The following is a 21,232-nucleotide window of genomic DNA, read 5'->3' as shown; positions in this document are numbered from 1 at the left end:
CAGCCCCCAGCAGGTGGTGCTGTCTGACAGCCGTCCACCCAGAAGTCCTGACCGGTGGTATTCCACCAGTCAGAGCCCAGCTCTGGTGGACAGCCCTGAAGGGGCTTGCTTTCCCAGGATCACTGCCCTCCTCCCTGGCCTGCAGGAGGCCAGGAGCCCAGTGCAGAAGAGGAGAGAGAGACAGAGGCTGTGCACCACGCTCCCTGTGCCCAAGCAAGCAGTAGCAGCAGGATGTAAAGCCTGCCAGCTGTGGCCAGATGTGGGAGAAACCAGGCCAGCAGGTAGGGAGCTTTGGGGGAGCCCACGGGTCAGAGGCTTGGTCCCCAGGGCAGCTCTCCAGGGAGCTGGGGCCACATGGAAGGTGGCAGATCACTGGTGGCGTATCATGAAGGGTGCCGTGGGAACCTGGTCCTTCCTCTCCTCCTATGGGTCTCAGGCATGAGGTGAGCAGCTCTGCTCCCGGGGGTTCTCCCAGGGAGGCGGGGCCGTGACCCTGAGCAGAAACCTCCCTTCTCTAAGCCGATGATCTCGGGTGTTTGCTATAGTAATGGGAAGGAGACCAAGGGCATGGCAGAAGGCAGAACCATCTCAGTGCTGCTCAGACACCTGGGTGGTGGTGGTGGAAATCAAGTTCTAAGGCTGCGTACATGCACTTGACGCAAACTCCCCAGGAGGAACAAATTAGACAATCTTTACAAAAAAGGGTGAGACACAGGTGACCTTGTATGATTTATTTGTCTGCGCCTTACAGTAACTAGAACATAATGCCAGATCTGCCTGTATTGGGCGAACAGTCTTGGGGGGACGTTTGAGCAGAACCGTTTTGCACCTAGAGTCTCCTGGTTCAGCAGGAGTGGGCAGCCTGGGGGTCCCGGGCCTTCTCTAGCTCCTCTCCTGGGAAGCGCAGAGCAAACTCCCACTGATTTTGCTCCCAGAGAAGCACACTCTTCATAGGGGCACCTGGAGCAGGAGTCGAGGTCACCAGGGACCAGCGAGATGAGCCATCCTGCTTCCCATCAGGCTGCTGAGGGGTCCCACACCAATGTGCACCAAGGGTCTGAGCGAGGCAGCCTGGGACCTGTGCTTGAGGACGCTGGTGTTCCCGAGCAGCCAGGGCTGCTACTCACAGAGTGGGATCTGGGACCCAGAGGCCGGCTCCTGGGGAGGGAAGGCACCGTGAGCCCAGTCCCTGTGGGCAAGGCTTGAGCAGAAGCACCTTCTGTCAGTCAGCCTGATCCTGTGGGGTAGGCAGCTCGGGGCAGGAGAGCACCGCGGGGGGCGCAGCTGGGAGAAGCCCTCATAAGTGGGTGAGCGCCTGGGCAGCTGCAGGTCCTCCTGCTCCACGGCAGAGCCCAAGGGCTGCGCTCTCCTAAGGACAGGGTACCTTTTCTCCCCTGCTCTGCACATGTGGCAGGAGGGGACTGATCCGGATGGCCCCAGTGTGTGTACAAGCAACTCTAGTTTAGACCTCAGTTGACAACTAACTGCATGTGTCTGTGTGGTAAGACCTGATGCTTTGGTGTACTTTACATATCAAGGTGACCGACTTGTCACCTACCTCACCACTCAGTCTTGGTAGTGAGATGTTTGTTTAGAAGTCGATTCTTTCAGCAACTGTGAATTCCACAGTATGTTATAGTTAACTACAGCCCACGCCAGGCACCAGGCGGGAGAGATCTCCAACTCACTCCTCCTGACGCACCCGCTGAGCTTCTGACCACATCTCCCACTACCCCTCGCCCTGCCGCTCTCTGCTTCTACAAACTGGAAGTCGGATTCTCAAGGGACTCCTAAGCACAGCATCTCTTGGGGTGGTCCCAAAGGTACAACTGGCAGAAAGCAAATATCGACTGACTTTTCCCATTCTGGTTTAGTTACTCTGTTTTGAACAGCAAATCGACAAGTCGACATTTTTCTCTCTGCTTCTGTGAATTCACTGTCATCATTACAGCCAGGACTCAGGTGGCAGTGAAGAAATGCTGGGGAGTTTGTGTGCCTGGAAGCCATTTTCAGTCTTAAGCTCTGGTCTAGTGATTCTAATTCGCTGTGTTTTTAAGTGTAGGCTCAGCTTCTGACAAAGCATCCTTCTCCATGAACACACTTTGTGTGAAAACAGAGGGAGGACCTGTGACATCCACCGAGACCACAGGGACTGGCAGGGGTCCACGCAGGTGCAGGAAGGCTGAAGGCCTGTACCGGGTCCTGGGTCTCAGTGGGAAATCCGTGGTCTGTGGTCAGCCTAACAAGGCCACGGTGCACCCACCTGCTCCGAGTCCCGAGCTGCAGCCCGGCGCTGGGCCGTCCCCACTTCCCCACATTTTCCGCATCCTTCTGCATCTCTCTCAGTGATGGGCAGTGTGGCTTTTGCATCTGAATGTGACCTGTGGATCAATACATCCAGTTACTGCCCTTGGTGTTTGGAGAAACCCGAAGGGCTGTGGGATAGGCCAGGGTTTCAGGTGGACCGCGTGGTGTGTGACTTTCACTGGCCGCGGGTGAGAACACGGGGGACAAGGACCAGACACAGGGCCACGGGCAGTGATGCTCTCACCAGGGAAGTACTCCACCACCCCCCACCCCTGGCCTGACTCTGAGGACGTCCCCTCACAGGAAGCCACCTTTCCGGTACAGGCTCCTTGCAGGGCACTTCCCTGGGCTGCCCCTGCAGGAGGGCACTGGGCCTCCCCTGCAGCTCTGCGCCTCAGGGCAGCTAACTCTGTCCCCCGGAAAGTAGATTGCTCTCTGCTGACCATGGCCCTGTCCTGCATCTGGAGCCGGGGCGTGTTCACAGAAGGGAGGAGATCCAGGAGCATTCCCAGGCAAACGGCAGCCCGTCTTTCCAGGCAGCCCTTCTGATGAGGGGGAAGCAGCCATTGCAGCACAGGGGCTCTGCCTCCGGGTGGCGCTGTGGGTGGCCCAACTCCAGTGCCTTGCGTCTGAAGGAATCCAGGGTTGATCTGAGGCCCTTGTTTGCTTTCTCACAAGGATGACACCTCCACCTTATTTCAGGCCATGGGTTGACAGTAAGTATGCGGTATGTCTTGGCATTTTATATTTTTGAGTTTAAATGTTTAACCGCAGTCAGGACCTGAAACTTCCAGAGGCCAATCTCCTTACACATTTTTGCTTTTTACCGAGACACAGGTAAAAGCCCAAAGCCGTCCCCAGGGCATCTCGGCCGCACTGGGATCTTGCACCAGCATCGTCAGTTGTGGGTACATGGCACCCCCCAGGCACGGTGCTCTCTGGCTGCTCCCCCGTGAGGGCTACGTGCAGTAAGATCAAACAGGGACACAAGCACTACTCTGTGGACAAACCCAGAGGCTGCCAGGCTGGACGGGCCACTGAGGAATCCTCACTAGGTCATGATTTAGTGATTTTTTTAGGCAGTGAGGAGATCAAAGGTTTTTTAATACTTACTTTAACAGCAAAACAAAAAGATCACATCTGAAGTGTATGCTGCAGAAACTCAGGTGAGCAAATCCTATATAGAAACCAACCCATGGGGCTGGGGTTGTGGCTCAGCAGTAGAGCACTCGCTTAGCACATGGGAGGCCCTGGGTTCTGTCCTCAGCACCACATAAAACTAACTAAATAAAATAAAGGTGTTGTGTCCAAACACAATCAAAAAATAAATTAAAAAAAAGGCCCAGTTGTACAAAGCAGTTATCATGCAGAAATGCACTCCAGGAAAGTAGACTCAGCAACAGTTTTCCTGCAAGAAGGTCCCCAACACTGGGCATCCCCACCTGAGAGTTTGCAAAGCTCCCGAGCACTTTCTGCTTATGTGTGATCTTTTCTAGCCCCAAACACCTGTCTTCTCCTCTTCCCCTTGCTGTCTCCTTTCCTGCAGGGAACCCAGGCTCCACTCCACACTGGTCCAGTAATGGCACTACCCCTGAGCTACCTCTCAGCTCCATCTCTTCTCCTAGAAGGAGGTGGGTTTCTTACCAGTGGGCAGTCAGCACCATGGCACTCTGCTCAACAGCAGAGGGGAACTTCCTCTAACAGGGCAGCCTTGGGCTCTGCCGTGATGGTCCAAGCATATAATGACAATAGAGGCTAGCACTGATTGAGCACCTACTGTGTACCGGGAATGCATTAGATGTCTAGTAGGTGGTATCAGTGACCTTTACAATCAGATGGCTGTCCTCATATACTCATGGAGCTATGGGGCTCAGTAAGACCCAGTGGCCTGGCCAGCGTGCCCTGTGCCGACAGCCAGGGGGTCCTCTGACTTGGTGGGGCCTCTCCACCGGAAGTGCCCTCAGTCAGACACGGAAGGTCCGGAGACAGAGCTGGGAAGCCTGCTCCCCTGCGAGGCCTCTGGAGGACTTCCCACCCTGGGTCCAGGGACCTACGTGACAGATGACAACCAAGGGCAAGTCCTGAAGTGCTCTTGGTCTCACTACCATTTCAAAGACACCATCTGACACTGGGAGACCACTCACTTTTGAAAACTCTAAACTGTAAGGACGGCCGCATCCACGGCACACCCGCCTTCCCTTTGTGGACTGCGTGTTATTCTGTGTGATTTGGCAGCAGGGAAAACACGAACTCTCAGACCAAGCCCAAGCCCTTCCCTCAGTACGGAGCTACAGAGTCAGCTGCTTCTTTTCCGTTCTCTTCACTCTACGATTGTGGCACAAATCATTCCACAAAGGGCAAATCGCTCACTCTCTGGAGTCTTCTGAAGTTTAAACCTGAGTCCACCTGCTCCCCACAGGGAGGGGTGCGTGTGGGAGGTTGTGGGGCCCAGAGGCTTTGCACGTGACCCCACCACACCCGGATCCTTACCTGAGAGAGCAGGACAGATGCCAGGCAGGCGAGGAGGGCGGACCAGAAGCTTATGCAGAATAAAGAAGGAGGGGTGAGCCAGGCCTGGGGAGCATGAGGTTTAACCTCAGGGCAGACAAATAAGCAGTTACAGAGGAGGAGCTCTGGGACAGGGGCGCAGCCAGGAGATGCCCTCTGGCACCAAGCAGCCTGAGCCCTGGGGCACCTGCGTGGCCACTGGAATCTACGGGGACATGGGTGGCGAGGCACTGTGCAGACCCTCGTGAAAGCAGCACTGGGTGCTGGTGATGGTGACCGACGTGTACTTCTCAAATGCTCACTGCTCATACTGCCCGGCATCGGGCCAGGGGCCGCATTCTGACCACTGAGTGTGCTCCGCAGCCTGGAGTCAAGGGTGGCAGAACGCTCCCTCTCACACTCCCAGAGGTGTCACAGCCCAAGTCTCCCTTCTTCCAGACAGATGCTGGCTTTGCTGACTGTGGACAAAAGCACTGGCATCTTCATGACAATGACAGGTGTTCACAGAAACACCTGAAAATACGGGATTTCAAGTGAGGACTGGATTCCAGTAAGGCCAGAGCTCTGCAACGTGTTGGACACTTAGTAGAAAGTGTTACAGAGCCAGAGAACTCGCGGGTTGTGTGCCCACGGCCTGTTTAAGTTTTATTGCTAGCATGGGTCGTGGTTTGCTAAGGGAGTTAGTGATTAGTAATGTCTAAGCTTTTAAGACACAGTGATTCTGAAATATAGGGAACATTTCCTGCCACTCTCCCAAACGAGACGCTGTTTGAAGACTAGTTAAGGGAACCTCCCCTGAGCAGAGAAGCAACAGGGCTTAGCGGCAGAGATGGGGAAAACCCTGGAGATGATCAGAGCCACAGCTGGATGGCGGGACCTCTGGGGGACTCTGCAGAGGTGGCACATGGCACGTCCTGAGCTCAGACCCCACTCTGCCTCCCGGGTGTGGGCAAGCAGCCGTGTGGCCTACGTGTGGCATGGTGAGCTGGAAAGCGTGTCACGGGGCAGCGTGCGACAGGGCCTGACAGCCTCAGGCCCAAAGGGACAACAGAAACCGGCTGTCTGGGGTCCGGAGGCTGGAGGTGGAGGCCAGGGGCTGTGCGGAGGCTCTGCCGCTCTCTCCAGCTGTGGTGGTGGATGGCCCTCTGCACTCCAGCCTGTGGACCCATCACTGACCTCTGCCTCCCCCTCACAGGTGCCCCTCTGTGTCCCAATCTCTTCCTCTCATCAGGACACTGTTCATGTTGGATGGGGGCCACCCTTCCCCAGGTGACCCCATCCAAACAATCCTATCTGCAAAGAGCCTGTTTCCAACTAAGGCCCCTCCCTTCTGAGGTTCTGCTGGGACTTCAGCATGTGCCCAGGGACACAACTCCACCCTCAAGGAGCCCCTTCCTCACAGGACTGCCTGGAACTCACAGCAAGGGTGGCTGGATAGGTCTCAACTGGAACTGGCCAGCGCACACTGTCCCCTGCAACCTCGGCCTCTTCCTGAGCAAGTTCCTCGGCCACCCGACTTCCAGCCCATATTAGTTCTGTTAGGAATGTGAATCTTCTAGAAAATGCAGTGGTTGAAAATCAGACACTGGGAAGATCACAGAGTCACATCACACAAAGAAGTCCAGGGCTTGTGACGGAAATGGCGCACTGGCTCTACCACGAGACAGCAACCGGCCAACGGGCAGAGAGCAGGTAAGACAGAAAAGAAAGAAACGGGCCACGCGTGGCAACCACAGACAGGACCCTCTGGAAGCGACGACTCTGGTGACCTGGATGCTAAGGCTCACGGTTTTGCTTTTCTAAAACCATGTCTGTGTGAAAGGGGTGCAGAAGTCACCTCTCAGCTCAGGTGGCCAGTGTCTCTTGGTGTGCTGGGAATCGCCAGAACCATCAGGCTGCTGGAGCCTGAGCCTGACCCACCACTGAGGAAATGAGAGGCACCCTTGAGGGCACCTCCACAGTCCACTCTAGGACGCGCTGCGGGTCCTGATGGAGACCTGCAGCAAAAGCTCTGCAGCAAAGGGCTCAGACCCTGGGGAGACCCTCCCCCCCCCCCAAGGAGGAGGTCGTTGGCTCCAAGGAGAGAGGGCGGGCCTCTGTGGGGAGGGGTGTGCAGGTGGAGTCCCAGAGGCCCACTGCACACGCGGGTGCTGCTGGGAGTCGGGGGTGCTGGGGCCCAGCCTGGGCACCTGCGACTTCTCACCCTGGGCCATCTGTTTGTCTTCAGGACTTTCTACGTAAAACGAACAACAGTGTGAGACGTCTGTGACGGCCAGAGCTGCTTCTTCAGAGCTTCAGGTGGGCCGCAGCGGGGTGAGGACAGAGCCCGAGTCTCTCCCGTGGGGCGAAGAAAGGCCAGTCCCGGAGGACCCCCAGCCAGGTCCTTCACGGAGAACACCCAGACATGACAGAAGCCCTCGGACTTGCCGTGGGCATTCGAATGGCAGTGCTGTCCTCCACACGGACACTCGGCTTCACTTACGGCTTTCCATGTGCAGAAGACGCTTCCTCTGAGAACCCTGTCCACAGAGGCAGGACACTACCCAAGGCCTGGGCGTGGCCACCCCACCTTCTCTGCCCACAGCACAACACAAGTCCCAGGAAGCGGGGTTAGAGGCTCGGAATGACTCTGGGGCCACTGTGTCTGGGATACCAGACTGTAAATGGCTTCAGGTAACAAGGCAGCTTCGCTGCAGGCCGTGTCCAGAGAGGAGAAAACTGCCAGGTCTCAGGGAGCAGGAGAGGGTGTGGGACTTACCACCTGCAGATCACGGTCCAGGTGAGGGCTGCCAAGCCGGCGATGAGCAGTGCGCCCAGGGCCATGGAGACCCAGGATGCCCGTGGAAGCCTGCCAGAGTCTGGCGAGGACAGAGATGGTCAGGGAGCCACCTGGGCTGCAGAGCCCTGCAGCTGACCTGGCTCACGGCATCAGCGTGGGGGCCAGTCACCGGCCCAGAAAAGCCTTGTAGACAGCAAGCCCAGCCCTGAGCATATGGGGCCTGGGAGGAGGCAGGGACAGGGCACGACCCGAGAGTGCTTTGGCTTCTGGCCACCTGCCTTGCAGCTGCAGGGTAGAAAGGCAAGGTCCCTGCCAGGCAGGAGGGCACAGTGTCCTGAGCGATCCTGCCCAGAGAGCCTGGGGTCCCACAGGACAGGAAGTGGGCACAACACGGTGGCCTCACTCGGGGGCAGGTTCTGGTTTCTGCAGAAGCCACCAGAAGGTTGACCGGAGGCTAGGACGGGCAGCCTGCAGAGACCCAAAGCAGAGGGCCGAGTGGTCTCAGACGAGAAGCTGGGAGAGGAAGCCTGGCCCCTGCAGGGCCTGGGGCTGGAACCGCTGGTGTGATTCCCGGTGGGACCTCCCTGCCCTCACCCTGGAAGGAGGGCTGCTGGGCCCTCAAGGCCGACCTCCATGCTTTCTGTGGGCAGTGAGCTGGCCCGGCTCTGATGTCCTAGGCTTGCTCCTGCCGGGCGGATCAGCAGTTCCTTCCTGGCTCTCCAGCTTAGTCAGTGGCCAAGGAGAAACCCGGAAGGAGATGGAAACTCACTTTTAAAACTTAGACCCTCTCAGCCAGTATGATCCATGGGGAGTCTGGCCAAGAGAGGTCAAGCGGTGACCGGTGGGCTGTGGAGTTTGCAGTGGCAGGAAGAACTAGGTGCAGACCCTCCTGGTGGGGGTGCTGGCCTGGACGCTCAGCCCTTGGCCTGGCTCTCATGCTTGGGTGATACAGACTGACCCTGGCATCCTCCCCAGGTGTGGTCTAGTTGTAGGGGCCAGCCTCCATGAGGTCAGGCATGCAGCCGCTGGTCTGGGTGGACAGACCGGGGAACTCAGCCTGCCTCCAGCCTCTTCCTCTCGGCCCCGCCCCTTCTTATTGACTCTCAGGGTGCCGCCTCTCCTGCAAGCTGGGGACAGTGTGCCTTTCTTACCACAACCTCCTGGGCTTTCTACTGGTGGAAAGTGTTCAGGCAGAACACCCCAACCTCCACCCCAGTCCAGCTCCCCTCCCTAGGAAATGTCTTACTTGGGGGCACCACGGAGCTCCCAGAGCCTCCGCAGGCATGAAGCCCACCTCCCTGAGCCCAGCCTGGCGGTCCTACTGCCAGCAGGCTGCCCTGCTGTGCCGACTTTGTACATGAGCCTACACCCGCCTCTGCCTGCACCCCCATCCCTGCCAGAGCAGCTCCTGAGACAGGGCGGGCCGGGTGGAGGTTATGCACTGAGGCCATTGTCACCCTTGCCTGGTGGGCAGACCTGCCTCAGTCCCACCCCAGCCCCGTGACACAGGGTCCTGCCTGTCGTCTGCCTGGGCTCTCAGACACTCTAGTTCTTGTGGAACACGGAAGAGTGGAGAAACACTGTTTTGTTTTGTTTTTTCCTAAAAATCTTCCTGCCTTCAGTATTTAGCATTCAGAGAGACCCTCTGCAGATAGTCCTGAGCCGAATGTCCAGGAGGGGCAGATGAGGTGGCTTCTGTTGGGAATAGCACAGAAGTTTTTCCTAGGGCTCCTTAGAGCCATCTCACAGGCTAAAAAGACATTACCAAAAATACAGCAAATATTTCTGAGGCTATAGCAACAGGGAAATCTGAAAGTGGGCTCAAGTATCCTCTGTAGCCACCTGGGCACGTTTCTGAACCAGCTTTCTAGAGTCTCCAAAAGTGAGTGCCCCAAGCAGCCCTGGATGCCATCCTATGTTCATGGTCAGCACGGCTGCGGGCTACCTCGCCAGTCTGCACCTGGATGGTGTTTTAAACAAAGGTCTCGTTAAAAATCTCAGTGCAAAAGCTTCGGTTTTCTGTACTTTACCCTGACCAGGCGTGATCTTGTTTAAAATAAAAGGAGGATCCATTCAAATATAGAGAAAATGTAATTGAAATTGGAGCTGAGGAAACAGCAGGTTTGAGAGAAGAGAGCAGCTGAGAAAGGGCGTCATAGCCCGAGAGGAGGCTGCCCGAGAGGAGGCTGCCCTAGAGGAGGCTGCCCGAGGGGAGGCTGCCCGAGGGGAGGCTGCCCGAGAGGAGGCTGCCCGAGAGGAGGCTGCCCGAGGGGAGGCTGCCCGAGGGGAGGCTGCCTGAGAGGAGGCTGCCCGAGGGGAGGCTGCCCGAGAGGAGGCTGCCCGAGAGGAGTCCACGAGGCAGCAAGAGTGGCTGGAGGGAGCCAGGGGCACTCCTGCCTTGGGCCTGAGAGCCCAGCAGTGCCAAGCCAGTTGCTCAAGCAGCCGGCTCACCCTGAAGCCCACCCTGGTGCTGGGGAGGGGCTGGAGAGGTCCAGATGTGGAGTAGGGGCTGGCCAGGGGCTAAGAGTCTGGTCCTGGTCCTTGCACCTGCCTTTGTCTGGGACCAGAAGTGAGACATCCCTGAGGACGGGCAGAGTGCAGTGCCTGCTGGCTGCAGAGCCGCCGACCTCCCTGGGTGCGTGGTAGCCTGCCTTCCTGTTTCACTACAGAGCTTTCCAGAAGGAAGGCACAGCAGAGCTCGGGGGGATGCCACGGGGCAGCGTGGGTGCTGGGCATGCATGGAGGCTTGGGGAAAGGGGATGCGGTGGCAAGAGAGGTGCAGTGGTGAGGCTCAGGGCAGGGCTCCCAGCATCAGCGTGGGGGCAGAAAGAGCCATGCCCCACGGCCCTCTCAGCCCAGGCCAGCAAGCCACGGTCCCTGCTGTACCAACAGCAGCCAAGTCACCTCCTCTGGCAGACCTTGGCATGCCCTTTCATGCCAGTGGGCTCTTCTAGGCCAGGTCTGCAAGACGCCCTGCTGACTGCTGTGTCTGCTTAGCTCCTCTCAGCATTCCCATCCACGAGGCCTTCTCTCTGCCCTCAGGCTACACATTCACACTCCTGAGTGTCTTTGCTCTTGGGAGTGAGCTCAGTTCTACAAGAAGGTCTCTCTCCCCTACTGTGGTAGCTAAATAAAATCCGCCTTAACTCCCCCAGTGTATAGTTTTTTATAAGAACTAGAAGCCAACTTACACACCCACCTCTGCAACTGAGTGGCTGTGTGGCCCTGAGAAAGTCACTCAACTTCTCTGTTCCCCAGACTCCTCATCTGAAGAGTGGGGATTAATCACAGTGCTTCCCTCAGAGACAACTCAGTGAATGAATCAGCGGAAGGTTTGCAGCAGTGCCCAGCTGATGGCAGGCGCTCCCTAACCTCTGGTGAGGATGAACACTGTCCCTGAAGCAGAGCGGAGCGTCACCCTGAAGGACTTTGGTGAGCACCCAGTTCCCGTGGGACAGACAGACCTACAGGCAGACCCCTTGCTGCCCGGGCCAGGGCAGAGGGGTGTGAGCTTGAAGGAAAGAAGCTGGAGCATCTCTGGACACGCCTGTTTCTGGACAGGCCAGCTGTGTGGCCAACTGGGGTTGGCACGGAGTGGGAGCTCTGGGTACAGAGCCCCTGGGGTGACAGTCTCTTGCTAGAGGTGGCCTCAGGCCCCACCCCTGCCCCCCTGGCAGCAGAGCTCAGAAGAGCTCTCCTGACTGACTGCGCTGAACACAGGGTGCCCTCGACACAGCCAGGAGGCGCTCACCCACGCAGGTCCGCTGGTCCTCGCCCAGCACGTAGGGGTCGGTGCACACACACAGGAAGCTGCCCTTGGTGTTCCTGCACTGGGCAGAGGCGTGGCAGGGCGGGCGCGTGGGGTCTGCACACTCGTCCACATCTGGGAAAACAGCGCAAGGTCATCAGCAGGAGGAGAGCGGCCCTCCCCGCCCCGGCCCTCCTGCAGGCAGCTCGGATTTAGGCCCAGCCCTGGTGCAGAGGACCAGGGATGCCACCCTCAGACCCCAGCACCCACCTCTTGCTGGCTGACTCCCACACGGAGAATATGGGGAGGTGCACCAGCTCCTGTTGGCCCTGCTGTGCCTGCCCAGCCCCGCAGGCCGTGGTCCAGCAGTGCCGCCCTCCCTCTGCACGCAGAGCCTCGGCTCAGTGCCCATCCTGTCCCCCAGCCTTCCACATCTCTTCAGAAGCAGCCAAGGATGGACACTGGACCCCAGGCCAAGCCCTTTTCCGCCCTGGCCACCAGCACTGGACTCAGCCTGGCCAGACTCCTTCTGAGTCAAGCACATGCCAAGACCCGTAAGAGACCTGGTCTCTGCTCCTCGGCCCAGGCCCAGGCCCAGGCATCCTGAGGCCCCAGGGATGGCCTTTCCCTGCCACGCCCAGCTTCACTGCCTGGCTGGTGGGCACTCGGCGGCCACCTGCAGTCCCTGCACAGCGGCTTGGCCTGTCTCTCCTCATTCCCTACAAGTGCTGGGCGTGGGACGAGGCCCGCCCTCAGTTCAGCTTGATGGCATCTGAAAGACCCTGCTCCAAATAAAGCCCGTCTGAGGTCCTGTAGGTCAGTCCCTCTCCCAGAGGCACCCAGCGGGGTCATGCGCTCTACGTAGTGACATGCTCCCCGTCTCCCTGGTGAGCGCTGACCCAGGCCTGGTGCTCCTCACCAAGGAAGAGCAGAGGGCCGGCAGTGCCCAGCCCCTGGAGCCCTCTGACAGGGCCCTGGGTCTTCAACAGGGGGAGCAGACTGCGTGTCAGGATCTGCATGCAGACGGCGGTGGAGGCGTTGCACACCTCGGCAGATGTGTGCTCGTGTAAACCTCATTTTCTGTAGCACTTGGTCACTTTCATTTGATGACAATCAGTGAGAAAAGCCACTGGCCGACAGCTTTCGTCTGTGGAGCTCGGTGCTGAAGCACCCTAGGTCCTGACAGCGACTGCTGGTTCTGTCAGTTCTGCACACGGGTGGATTTCAGTGAGAAGGAGGCTGGAGTAGAGAGGACCCTTGTTGATTTCCTGCATTAAGCATTCAGCTGTGCTTGTGGGGTCCTGTCACAGCAGAGGACACAGTGACAAGTGGATTGGCTTAGGATCTGCTTGACCTTCATGGCCATCTGCCATAGAAGGTACTGAAGAGGCTACTTTGTTCCCGTGATTCCTGATTTAGATATTTCAGTGCAGGAACAAGGTATGGTAAAATACCCGGGTATATAAGCGGGTGCATTTATTGCATGAGTCTTTCATTATTGGGCCTTTTGTAATTTGTTTGTTTGAAGAATATTACACTTTAATTATAAGTGTACTAAGACAGAACCAGAGTTGTACCAACAGAAGTCGGCACCTCTCCCTCTCCCCTGCCGTCTCGCTCTGCTGAGGGCATGACGTGAGCAAGCTCTGGGGTCATGCCACGCTCTCGCCCTTTCAGGAAGACGTTAAGTACACGGCACACACCAGCCTGTGTCCCGGCTTTAAAGGACGTCAACAGGTCTGCTGGCGCCCTTCCTCTGTGACTCGCGTGCTCTTGGTGCACGCCATGGCTGAGGCTCTAGGCTGGCCACCTCTGTTAGCTGGCTCTGCAGGACAGCTCTGGGGTGGGAGTGCAGGCCAGCCTTCGGGCACTCGCCACAATGACAGTGACGGGCAGGGGCCCTGTTCTCCACTCTGTGCCTTCACCGAGGGACCTAGTGGACACCAGTGAGCTGAGCACCCTGCCATCCTCACCAGGCACCTGGACACCCGGTGGCACACAGAAACTTAGCTCCTGGGGAGCAACTGGATTTCCAGCAGGTCAGCGGCCAGAGCAAGGAGAGGGTCAGGACTGGCCCGGGGTCTCTAATTCACATGCACTGTCCCACCATCTCCCAGGATCTCCTGGAAGAGCCCGGCTCCGGTGGGTCCAAGGTGCTGCTGGCCACAGAGCCCCCATGAGCGCTCACTCTGCTGGGCGGAGGCCACAGGGCACCAGGCCCGTCCACCCATGGAGCTGGGCCCACTGTGCTGGCCAGCCACCCGTCTGCACTTCAGGGAGCCTTGATTGTTGGGTTGAAGACCCAGGAGGAAGCAGAGGAGCGGCTGGATGTCATCACTCTGTCCAGCAGGAAGGTGCAGAGACAGCAGAGCCATGTGGACTGCAGGCCAGCCACACCCGGGCAGCCGGGCAGCCCAAGGAGCTGCAGGGTGGTTCCCTCGAGAGCTCGGGCACCTTTTCCCTTGGCTCCTCACAGAACCCAAGGAGAGAGCTGGGCAGTCAGAAAGCCGAGACGAACGTGCAAAGTGTGCAGGTTTTCACACTCAAAGGGAAGTGAGGCGAGTGTGGGTCAGCACACCAGCAGAGCGGCTCGGGGAGCCTGGTGCCCGCCAGCTTCTCCTCAAGACGGCCTCCCACGTGGGACGCCATGGGGACCTTCCAGGTGCCTTGCGTCGGCCACTGAGGGCTGAGCTGCAGAGCGCGATGGTCCGAGTGATGAGGACCCAGGAGGGTCCAGGTGGGTGGGCTTCTGCAAAGGGAGCTTCCACAAGTGCGTCCCCGGAGGAAATGTCCTTGTCCTGTTCTCTGGACACTCAGCCTCCTGCAGCTCTCCCTGTCCATCACCTGTCATGCCCAAACCCTGATGGGCCGGGGTCTCTGCCTGAGCCTCCCCAGCTCACTTCCTGCAGGTGTGAATCTGGGAGTGAGAAGCTGTTCACAGCTGGGCTCCCCTCCCCAGCAGACGTCTCATCTGGTTGCTCCCCTCAGCTCCAAGAGCCAGATGGTCTCAGCAGGTTCTCCCAGACGCCCTCCCCAGCCGCTCTCCTCACCCCTGCTCTGTCCTCAGTGGCACCTGGGCTGGCTGATGTGGTGGCCACACCTACCTCTGACCAGGCAGACACTTTGGGTCTCTGATTCACTGTCAGGGTCCGGAAGTAACTGGCCATCGCAACCCTTCAAGGCCCAAATATCTTGGAATTCCAAAATCTAGACAAAATGGTTTTGCTGCAGGAAGTGGCCAGCATAGATGGGACCACCTTGGTCACTTGCAAGCAGGCTGCACAGCAGCATGGAGCCCAGGCCAGTGCCACCATCTCAGAGCTATCTCTTCTCCCACCCTCAACTCTGCAGAACCTAAACCGTTGGGCTCTGTCTCGTCTCTGCTGCAAACCCACCATGTCCCCTGGGCTCTGTCTTGTTTCTGCTACAAACACGTACGTCCTTGCGTGGTCTCTTTCCTCCTGGGCTTGGCGGGCCATGGGCCGGTGTGACTCCTCGGCCTGGGGTGGGAACCTCCTCTGCCACCGTGCAGAGCTACTGGCCAGGAGGACGGGGTTTTGTGGCATTGCTCTTCACACAGCAGGTGCTCTGGGATCGTCCCTAACCCACATGCCCCTGGGTAGTACTGACCTTTGCACACGGGGGGCTGGAGGTCCCACCCGTCCTGGGTGCAGCGGACCCGCTCCTGCCCTTGCAGCACGAACCCGTGGTGACAGGAATACACCAGCACCTGCGTCCCAGACTCCTCGCAGTGCACGAAGCCCCCATTGTCCAGCTGGTCTGGGAAGCCACACTTGCCGCCTGTGTGGGGCCAAGGTCACAGTGCAGTCAGACCCAAGGGGAAGACGCAGGCGACACTCATCACACCTCCAGGCCAGCCCAGCCCTGCAGACAGGCCACCTGGAGACGGGCTTCAGAGGGTTGTGCTCACTGTCTGCTTCCCATCCAGGACAGATGGGCCAGAAACACGTGTCTCCCAGTACGCGCATGGTGTGTGTGGTGTGCGCACTGTGTGTGAGGTGTGTATGGTGTGTGTGGTGTCTGTATGTATGTGTGTATGCAATGTGTCTGGTGTGTGTACATATAGTGTGCATGTATGTGTAGGGTGTGATATGTGTGTGATATGAGTAAGATGTGTACTGTGTGTGGTGTAGGTGTGGTGTGTGTGGTGTGTGTGGTGTGTGTGGTGTGTGTAGTGTAGTTACGGTGTGTGTGGTGCAGGTGTGGTTCTCCCTGCCAATCTGGCTTGCTGCAGTCAGCCCAATGTGGTGTGTATGGTGTGTGTGGTGTGTGAGATGTAGGTGTGATGTGTGTAGTGTAGTTGCGGTGTGTGTGGTGCAGGTGTGGTGTGTGTGGTGTGTGTAGTGTAGTTACGGTGTGTGTGGTGCAGGTGTGGTTCTCCCTGCCAATCTGGCTTGCTGCAGTCAGCCCAGTGTGGTGTGTATGGTGTGTGTGGTGTGTGATGTAGGTGTGGTGTGTGGTGTGTGTGGTGTGCGTGATGTGTGTGGCGTGTGTGGTGTGTGTAGGTGTGGTGTGCGGTGTGTGTGGTGAGACCTATTCTGCGATGGACGCTATGACGTGGTGATGAGGTGCTGACAAGGTGTAGGTGTAGGTGTAGGTGTGTGTGTTGTGTGGTGTGTGTAGTGTAGGTGTAGGTGTAGGTGTGTGTGTTGTATGTTGTATGGTGTGTGGTGTGTGTGGTGTAGGTGCAGTGTAGGTGTGTTGAGTGGTGTAGGTGTGGTGTGTGTAGGTGTAGGTGTAGGTGTGGTGTGTGGTGTGTGTGGTGTGTGGTGTGTATTTTGTGGTGTGTGTAGGTGTGGTGTGCGGTGTGTGTATGGTGTGTGGTGTGTATTGTGTGGTGTGTGGTGTGTAGTGTGTGTTGTGTGGTGTCTGTGGTGTAGGTGTAGGTGTAGGTGTGGTGTGCGGTGTATGTGGTGAGACCTATTCTGCGATGGACGCTGTGACGTGGTGATGAGGTGCTGACAAGGTGTAGGTGTAGGTGTGTGTGTTGTAGGTGTAGGTGTGTAGGTGTAGGTGTAGGTGTGGTGTGCGGTGTGTGTGGTGAGACCTATTCTGCGATGGACGCTGTGACGTGGTGATGAGGTGCTGACAAGGTGTAGGTGTAGGTGTGTGTGTTGTAGGTGTAGGTGTGTAGGTGTAGGTGTAGGTGTGTTGAGTGGTGTAGGTGTGGTGTGTGTAGGTGTAGGTGTGTGTGTTGTGTGGTGTGTGGTGTAGGTGTGGTGTGCGGTGTGTGTGGTGAGACCTATTCTGCGATGGACACTGTGACGTGGTGATGAGGTGCTGACAAGGTGTAGGTGTAGGTGTGTGTGTTGTGTGGTGTGTGTGGTGTAGGTGCAGGTGTAGTGCAGGTGTGTAGGTGTAGGTGTGGTGAGACCTATTCTGCGATGGACGCTGTGACGTGGTGATGAGGTGCTGACAAGGTGTAGGTGTAGGTGTAGGTGTGTGTGTTGTGTGGTGTGTGTGGTGTAGGTGTAGGTGTAGGTGTGTGTGTTGTAGGTGTAGGTGTGTAGGTGTAGGTGTAGGTGTGGTGTGCGGTGTGTGTGGTGAGACCTATTCTGCGATGGACGCTGTGACGTGGTGATGAGGTGCTGACAAGGTGTAGGTGTAGGTGTAGGTGTGTGTGTTGTGTGGTGTGTGTGGTGTAGGTGTAGGTGTAGGTGTGTGTGTTGTAGGTGTAGGTGTGTAGGTGTAGGTGTAGGTGTGGTGTGCGGTGTGTGTGGTGAGACCTATTCTGCGATGGACGCTGTGACGTGGTGATGAGGTGCTGACAAGGTGTAGGTGTAGGTGTAGGTGTAGGTGTGTGTGTTGTAGGTGTAGGTGTAGGTGTAGGTGTGTGTGTTGTGTGGTGTGTGTGGTGTAGGTGTAGGTGTGTTGAGTGGTGTAGGTGTGGTGTGTGTAGGTGTAGGTGTGTGTGTTGTGTGGTGTGTGGTGTAGGTGTGGTGTGCGGTGTGTGTGGTGAGACCTATTCTGCGATGGACGCTGTGACGTGGTGATGAGGTGCTGACAAGGTGTAGGTGTAGGTGTGTGTGTTGTGTGGTGTGTGTGGTGTAGGTGCAGGTGTAGTGCAGGTGTGTAGGTGTAGGTGTGGTGAGACCTATTCTGCGATGGACACTGTGACGTGGTGATGAGGTGCTGACAAGGTGTAGGTGTAGGTGTAGGTGTGTGTGTTGTGTGGTGTGTGTGGTGTAGGTGTAGGTGTAGGTGTGTGTGTTGTAGGTGTAGGTGTGTAGGTGTAGGTGTAGGTGTGGTGTGCGGTGTGTGTGGTGAGACCTATTCTGCGATGGACGCTGTGACGTGGTGATGAGGTGCTGACAAGGTGTAGGTGTAGGTGTAGGTGTGTGTGTTGTGTGGTGTGTGTGGTGTAGGTGTAGGTGTAGGTGTGTGTGTTGTAGGTGTAGGTGTGTAGGTGTAGGTGTAGGTGTGGTGTGCGGTGTGTGTGGTGAGACCTATTCTGCGATGGACGCTGTGACGTGGTGATGAGGTGCTGACAAGGTGAAGCCTTTGAAGCCAAGGCCAGCACAGCTGCTTTGTGGACCGTCCAGGTGGCCTCCGGGCGTTCTGGTGTGTGCTCTCTGGGTAGCCATAGTCAACACCACACCCTAAAGGGTCCTCCCACTGGCCACTTTTCAGGCCAGGGCACCTGGGCAGCTGTGTTCTCACAGAGGGGTCCCAGCTCATGGGTGCTGCTGGGCCCACGGGCCACAAGGGGCTGGCGTCACCTTGGGGAAGGGTCTCCTTCCACGCCTCCAGGTCCAGGCCGGGGATGCTCGCGCAGGGGACAAAGTCCTGAGGGAATGTCCCGGTGCGGAAGGCGTCCAGGGGCACGCTGGTGAGGCCAGTGTTGTCACAGAGCACCCGGGGCAGTGAGTGCCTGCCCAGCTCCCGCCTCTGGGCCTCCGTGAAGACCGCACTGTTCTCCCACCAGAACCTGCGTGGGGTGGGGAGCATGAGCTGACCAGTGGACGCTCTGGCCCGCTTCTGTCCCCTTGGCTGAACGGCTCCGCGGTAAGGCAGGACCAAGCACGAAGGCCAGGTGGGGGGCGAGGAGGGCCCCAGCCCTGACGTGGGCCCGTCTGTGGGGCAGCACGGGATGGACACGGTTCTCCCTGCCAATCTGGCTTGCTGCAGTCAGCGTGGCCACGCAGACGGCCATCGGCACCCACTGCTGTCTAGACTGCAGCCAGGCTCACACCTCCTCCTCTAGGCCAGGGTGGTCAGGGAAGTCGGCCTGTTAGAGATAGCCTCACTTTCCTAAAGACGGTGACACATGGACAAAGCCCAAGAGCATCTGGCCTGAGTGCACCACATGGGACATTCCCCTCGAATGGCAGAAGGGCCTCAATCTGCAGCTGAGCAGTCTGGACTGTGAGATGGTCAGTCATGAATGCTCAGGACCAGAATCAGTCAGACCGCAGACCTGCCGGAGCTTCTGCGGCTGGCGCTGGACCTGAGGTCCTGCAGCACCCAGCTGAGCACACGGGCCACTACCAAGTCAGGGGCTCTCAGGACCTAGGGTACCCCAAACCCAATGAATGTGAAAGATACACATTTCAGGGAGAAAATTCTCCTAGTTCCTTCTGCCTAGATATTCTCAGGTATTTGAAATGCTGCATCTCAGAAATTAATGGCAAAATGTGTAATGGAAAGAAGGACTGGGTCCTAAGTGTGTGGCTGATTCCTCTCTTAAAAGAACTTAAATATGCTTGGAAACAATTTGATTAAGGGGAGAGGAGAGAGAGAGAGAGAGAGAGAGAGAGAGAGAGAGGGAGGGAGGGAGGGAGGGAGGGAGGGAGGGAGAGAGAACTGCAGGTGAGAGGGTCACCATATATATCATTGCTCTTCTCTGTGTCATTCCCAACAACACAGGTGTTCTAAGCCATGTGGGCATCAGTCTCAGTGCTGTGTCTGCAGCTGAGTGAGGTGTGAAAACAGCTGGCCTCTCGGACTCCAGCTGGGCAAGGTTCAGAGCTCTAGGCTGCAGCGGAGGAGGGCACAGCATGGGCTGGGCTGGGCTGTGGCTGGGAGTGCAGCTCCGTTGGGCTGCAGGGTGGAACCCGAGGTGGAGAGGTGGGTGGCCTGTCCATGCAGCTGCAGCCTGCTCCTGGGCTCTAGGTCTGGCTGGGCCTTGGCACCCCATCAGTCCCACCTCTGCAGCTTCAGCAGCTATGTCAGAGAATGCTCAAAGGTGGAGCAGTTTCAGGTTGTCATGAAAGACTGTTGATTTTCATTCCCTGCTGCTTGCTTGTGAGATTAGAAATGCGGGAGATCAGCCTGCAGGAATTCACATTTTAAGTGCTTAGGATATCCTCATGCCTCATCCTCCTTTCCTCATTGTACAGTGGAGGAAACTGTGATTGACAGATGGCCTGCCCAGGGTCACTGAGTACTGGGAGTGGAGCCAGTATTTGAGCCAGACCTGGCCGCTTCACCCCAGGCCAGTATGCAGAGGACTGGGGTGTGGCTCAGTGGCAGCGAGCTTGTCTAGTCCCCCTGAGGCCCTGGGCTCAACCCCCCAGACGGCAGGACCAGCAGCGCCCATGTGGAGCAGCAGCTATGGGACAGAGGCTTGCCACACGCACCTACCTGTCCCCATCTCTCAGCGCCTTCATCTGCCTCCCAATGATGCACGCAAAAAGGGGACCCGTTCGGGCCCTGGGCAAGAAGTCTTCCACTAAGCCACCTAGCCAGACGTCGATGTTGTCCGGATGCTTGTACAAGTCCATTAGCTTGCGGACAACGCTCCTGTTGGCAATGGCCCTGCTCAGGTCGGCTGCGGTCTCTAGCCGAGGCAAGCCACAGAACTCTCTCCATCTGTTGTACCCTACAAGAAAGAGGGGCCTGATTCACCAGTGTCCCCACTTGCTGCCCTGTCCTCACTCCCAGATGCAGACAGACCAGAACATCACCCTTTAGAGCTCAATAGGCTTGGGCACAGGCTCAGTACTCCGGAAGGGTCTGCTCCTAGGTGAGCGGAGGCAAGAGCCAGGCATCTGCGTGGAAGCAGGGCATTGCGGGCTCCATTCTCTAGAGAGGGGCCCTTCCTCTTCAGGCCTGTGCCCGCAAGGCCCCCAGGAGCCCAAGGGAACCTGGCTCCTTCCCTGCTTGCACGCACACACAGGGAAGTGGACACACTGTGAGCTTACCTGCTTTCCCTCTGACCTCTCATCTCTTGCACTGAAGACCTCTCAGCACCCCTCTCCCACACCACTACCCCTTGCTCCAGGAGAATCTTCCCACAAGGAAGATAGGGCCCTGTGCTGGCGTGGGCCCAGCTTTTCCCGCTGACTCCCTCTGTACTCATCAAGTGCCTGAGCTTCTCCCGCTCTCTGGGAGCCCCCTGGTGCATGCTCCAGCTTTGCTGGGCTGCTGCCTGCTCTTCCTGGGTCCTCACTAGGCCCCAACTGGCACCTGCCTTTGGTCCCATCCTATTCACCTTGGTTCAGCCTCTGCCTTCTGCAGCCCCCTGGCTCCCGAGGCGCTTGACTCTGGAACTGCTCCGTGCCAGGCTACGCAGCAGCTCATGCTCTCTTGCCTGCTCCTCTGCCTTCTGCAGGTGCCAGGCCTGTGACTATTGTGACGTTGGCGCCTTGCACATTATGGGCACTCAGCAGTGCTAAGTGCACACACAGATGCATGGAGGATGAGGCTGCTGAGCCATTTTGGGAACCCCTCAGCTCCCTGCCTTGGGGCTCAGGGTCACCTTGGGCCATTTCCTGCAGGTGGCTGGAGTGGCCTCTTGGGTTGCATGGAGCAGAGCCTCAAGAGACCTGGTTTAGGGGCTGGCAGATTTCATTTCAGGTCAGTCTCTCACAGGACAGCTGGCTGATCTGGCCAGGCACACAGCAGGCATGGGCGTGGGGTCTGAGGAC

The 21,232-nt window shown here is 57.7% G+C and overlaps 1 protein-coding gene across 1 annotated transcript in view; it reads right to left on the bottom strand.

The window, feature by feature from the left end:
• Positions 1-1,119: 1,119 nt before the first annotated feature.
• Positions 1,120-21,232, bottom strand: part of Tpo (thyroid peroxidase) — a 56,800-nt gene continuing 36,687 nt past the window's right edge. Inside the window, exons 12-18 of the mRNA XM_076833858.2 lie at positions 19,947-20,184; positions 18,083-18,291; positions 14,973-15,143; positions 11,346-11,477; positions 7,574-7,673; positions 2,264-2,381; positions 1,120-1,158 (exon numbers count right to left, since the gene is read on the bottom strand). Coding sequence (XP_076689973.2) covers positions 1,120-1,158; positions 2,264-2,381; positions 7,574-7,673; positions 11,346-11,477; positions 14,973-15,143; positions 18,083-18,291; positions 19,947-20,184 — 1,007 coding nt within the window. The remainder of the gene's footprint in view (positions 1,159-2,263; positions 2,382-7,573; positions 7,674-11,345; positions 11,478-14,972; positions 15,144-18,082; positions 18,292-19,946; positions 20,185-21,232) is intronic.

The sequence above is a fragment of the Callospermophilus lateralis genome, chromosome 14, assembly GCF_048772815.1.
Source record: "Callospermophilus lateralis isolate mCalLat2 chromosome 14, mCalLat2.hap1, whole genome shotgun sequence".
Classification (NCBI taxonomy): Eukaryota; Metazoa; Chordata; class Mammalia; order Rodentia; family Sciuridae; genus Callospermophilus; species Callospermophilus lateralis.
This window is presented reverse-complemented; position numbering and strand designations above follow the sequence as displayed.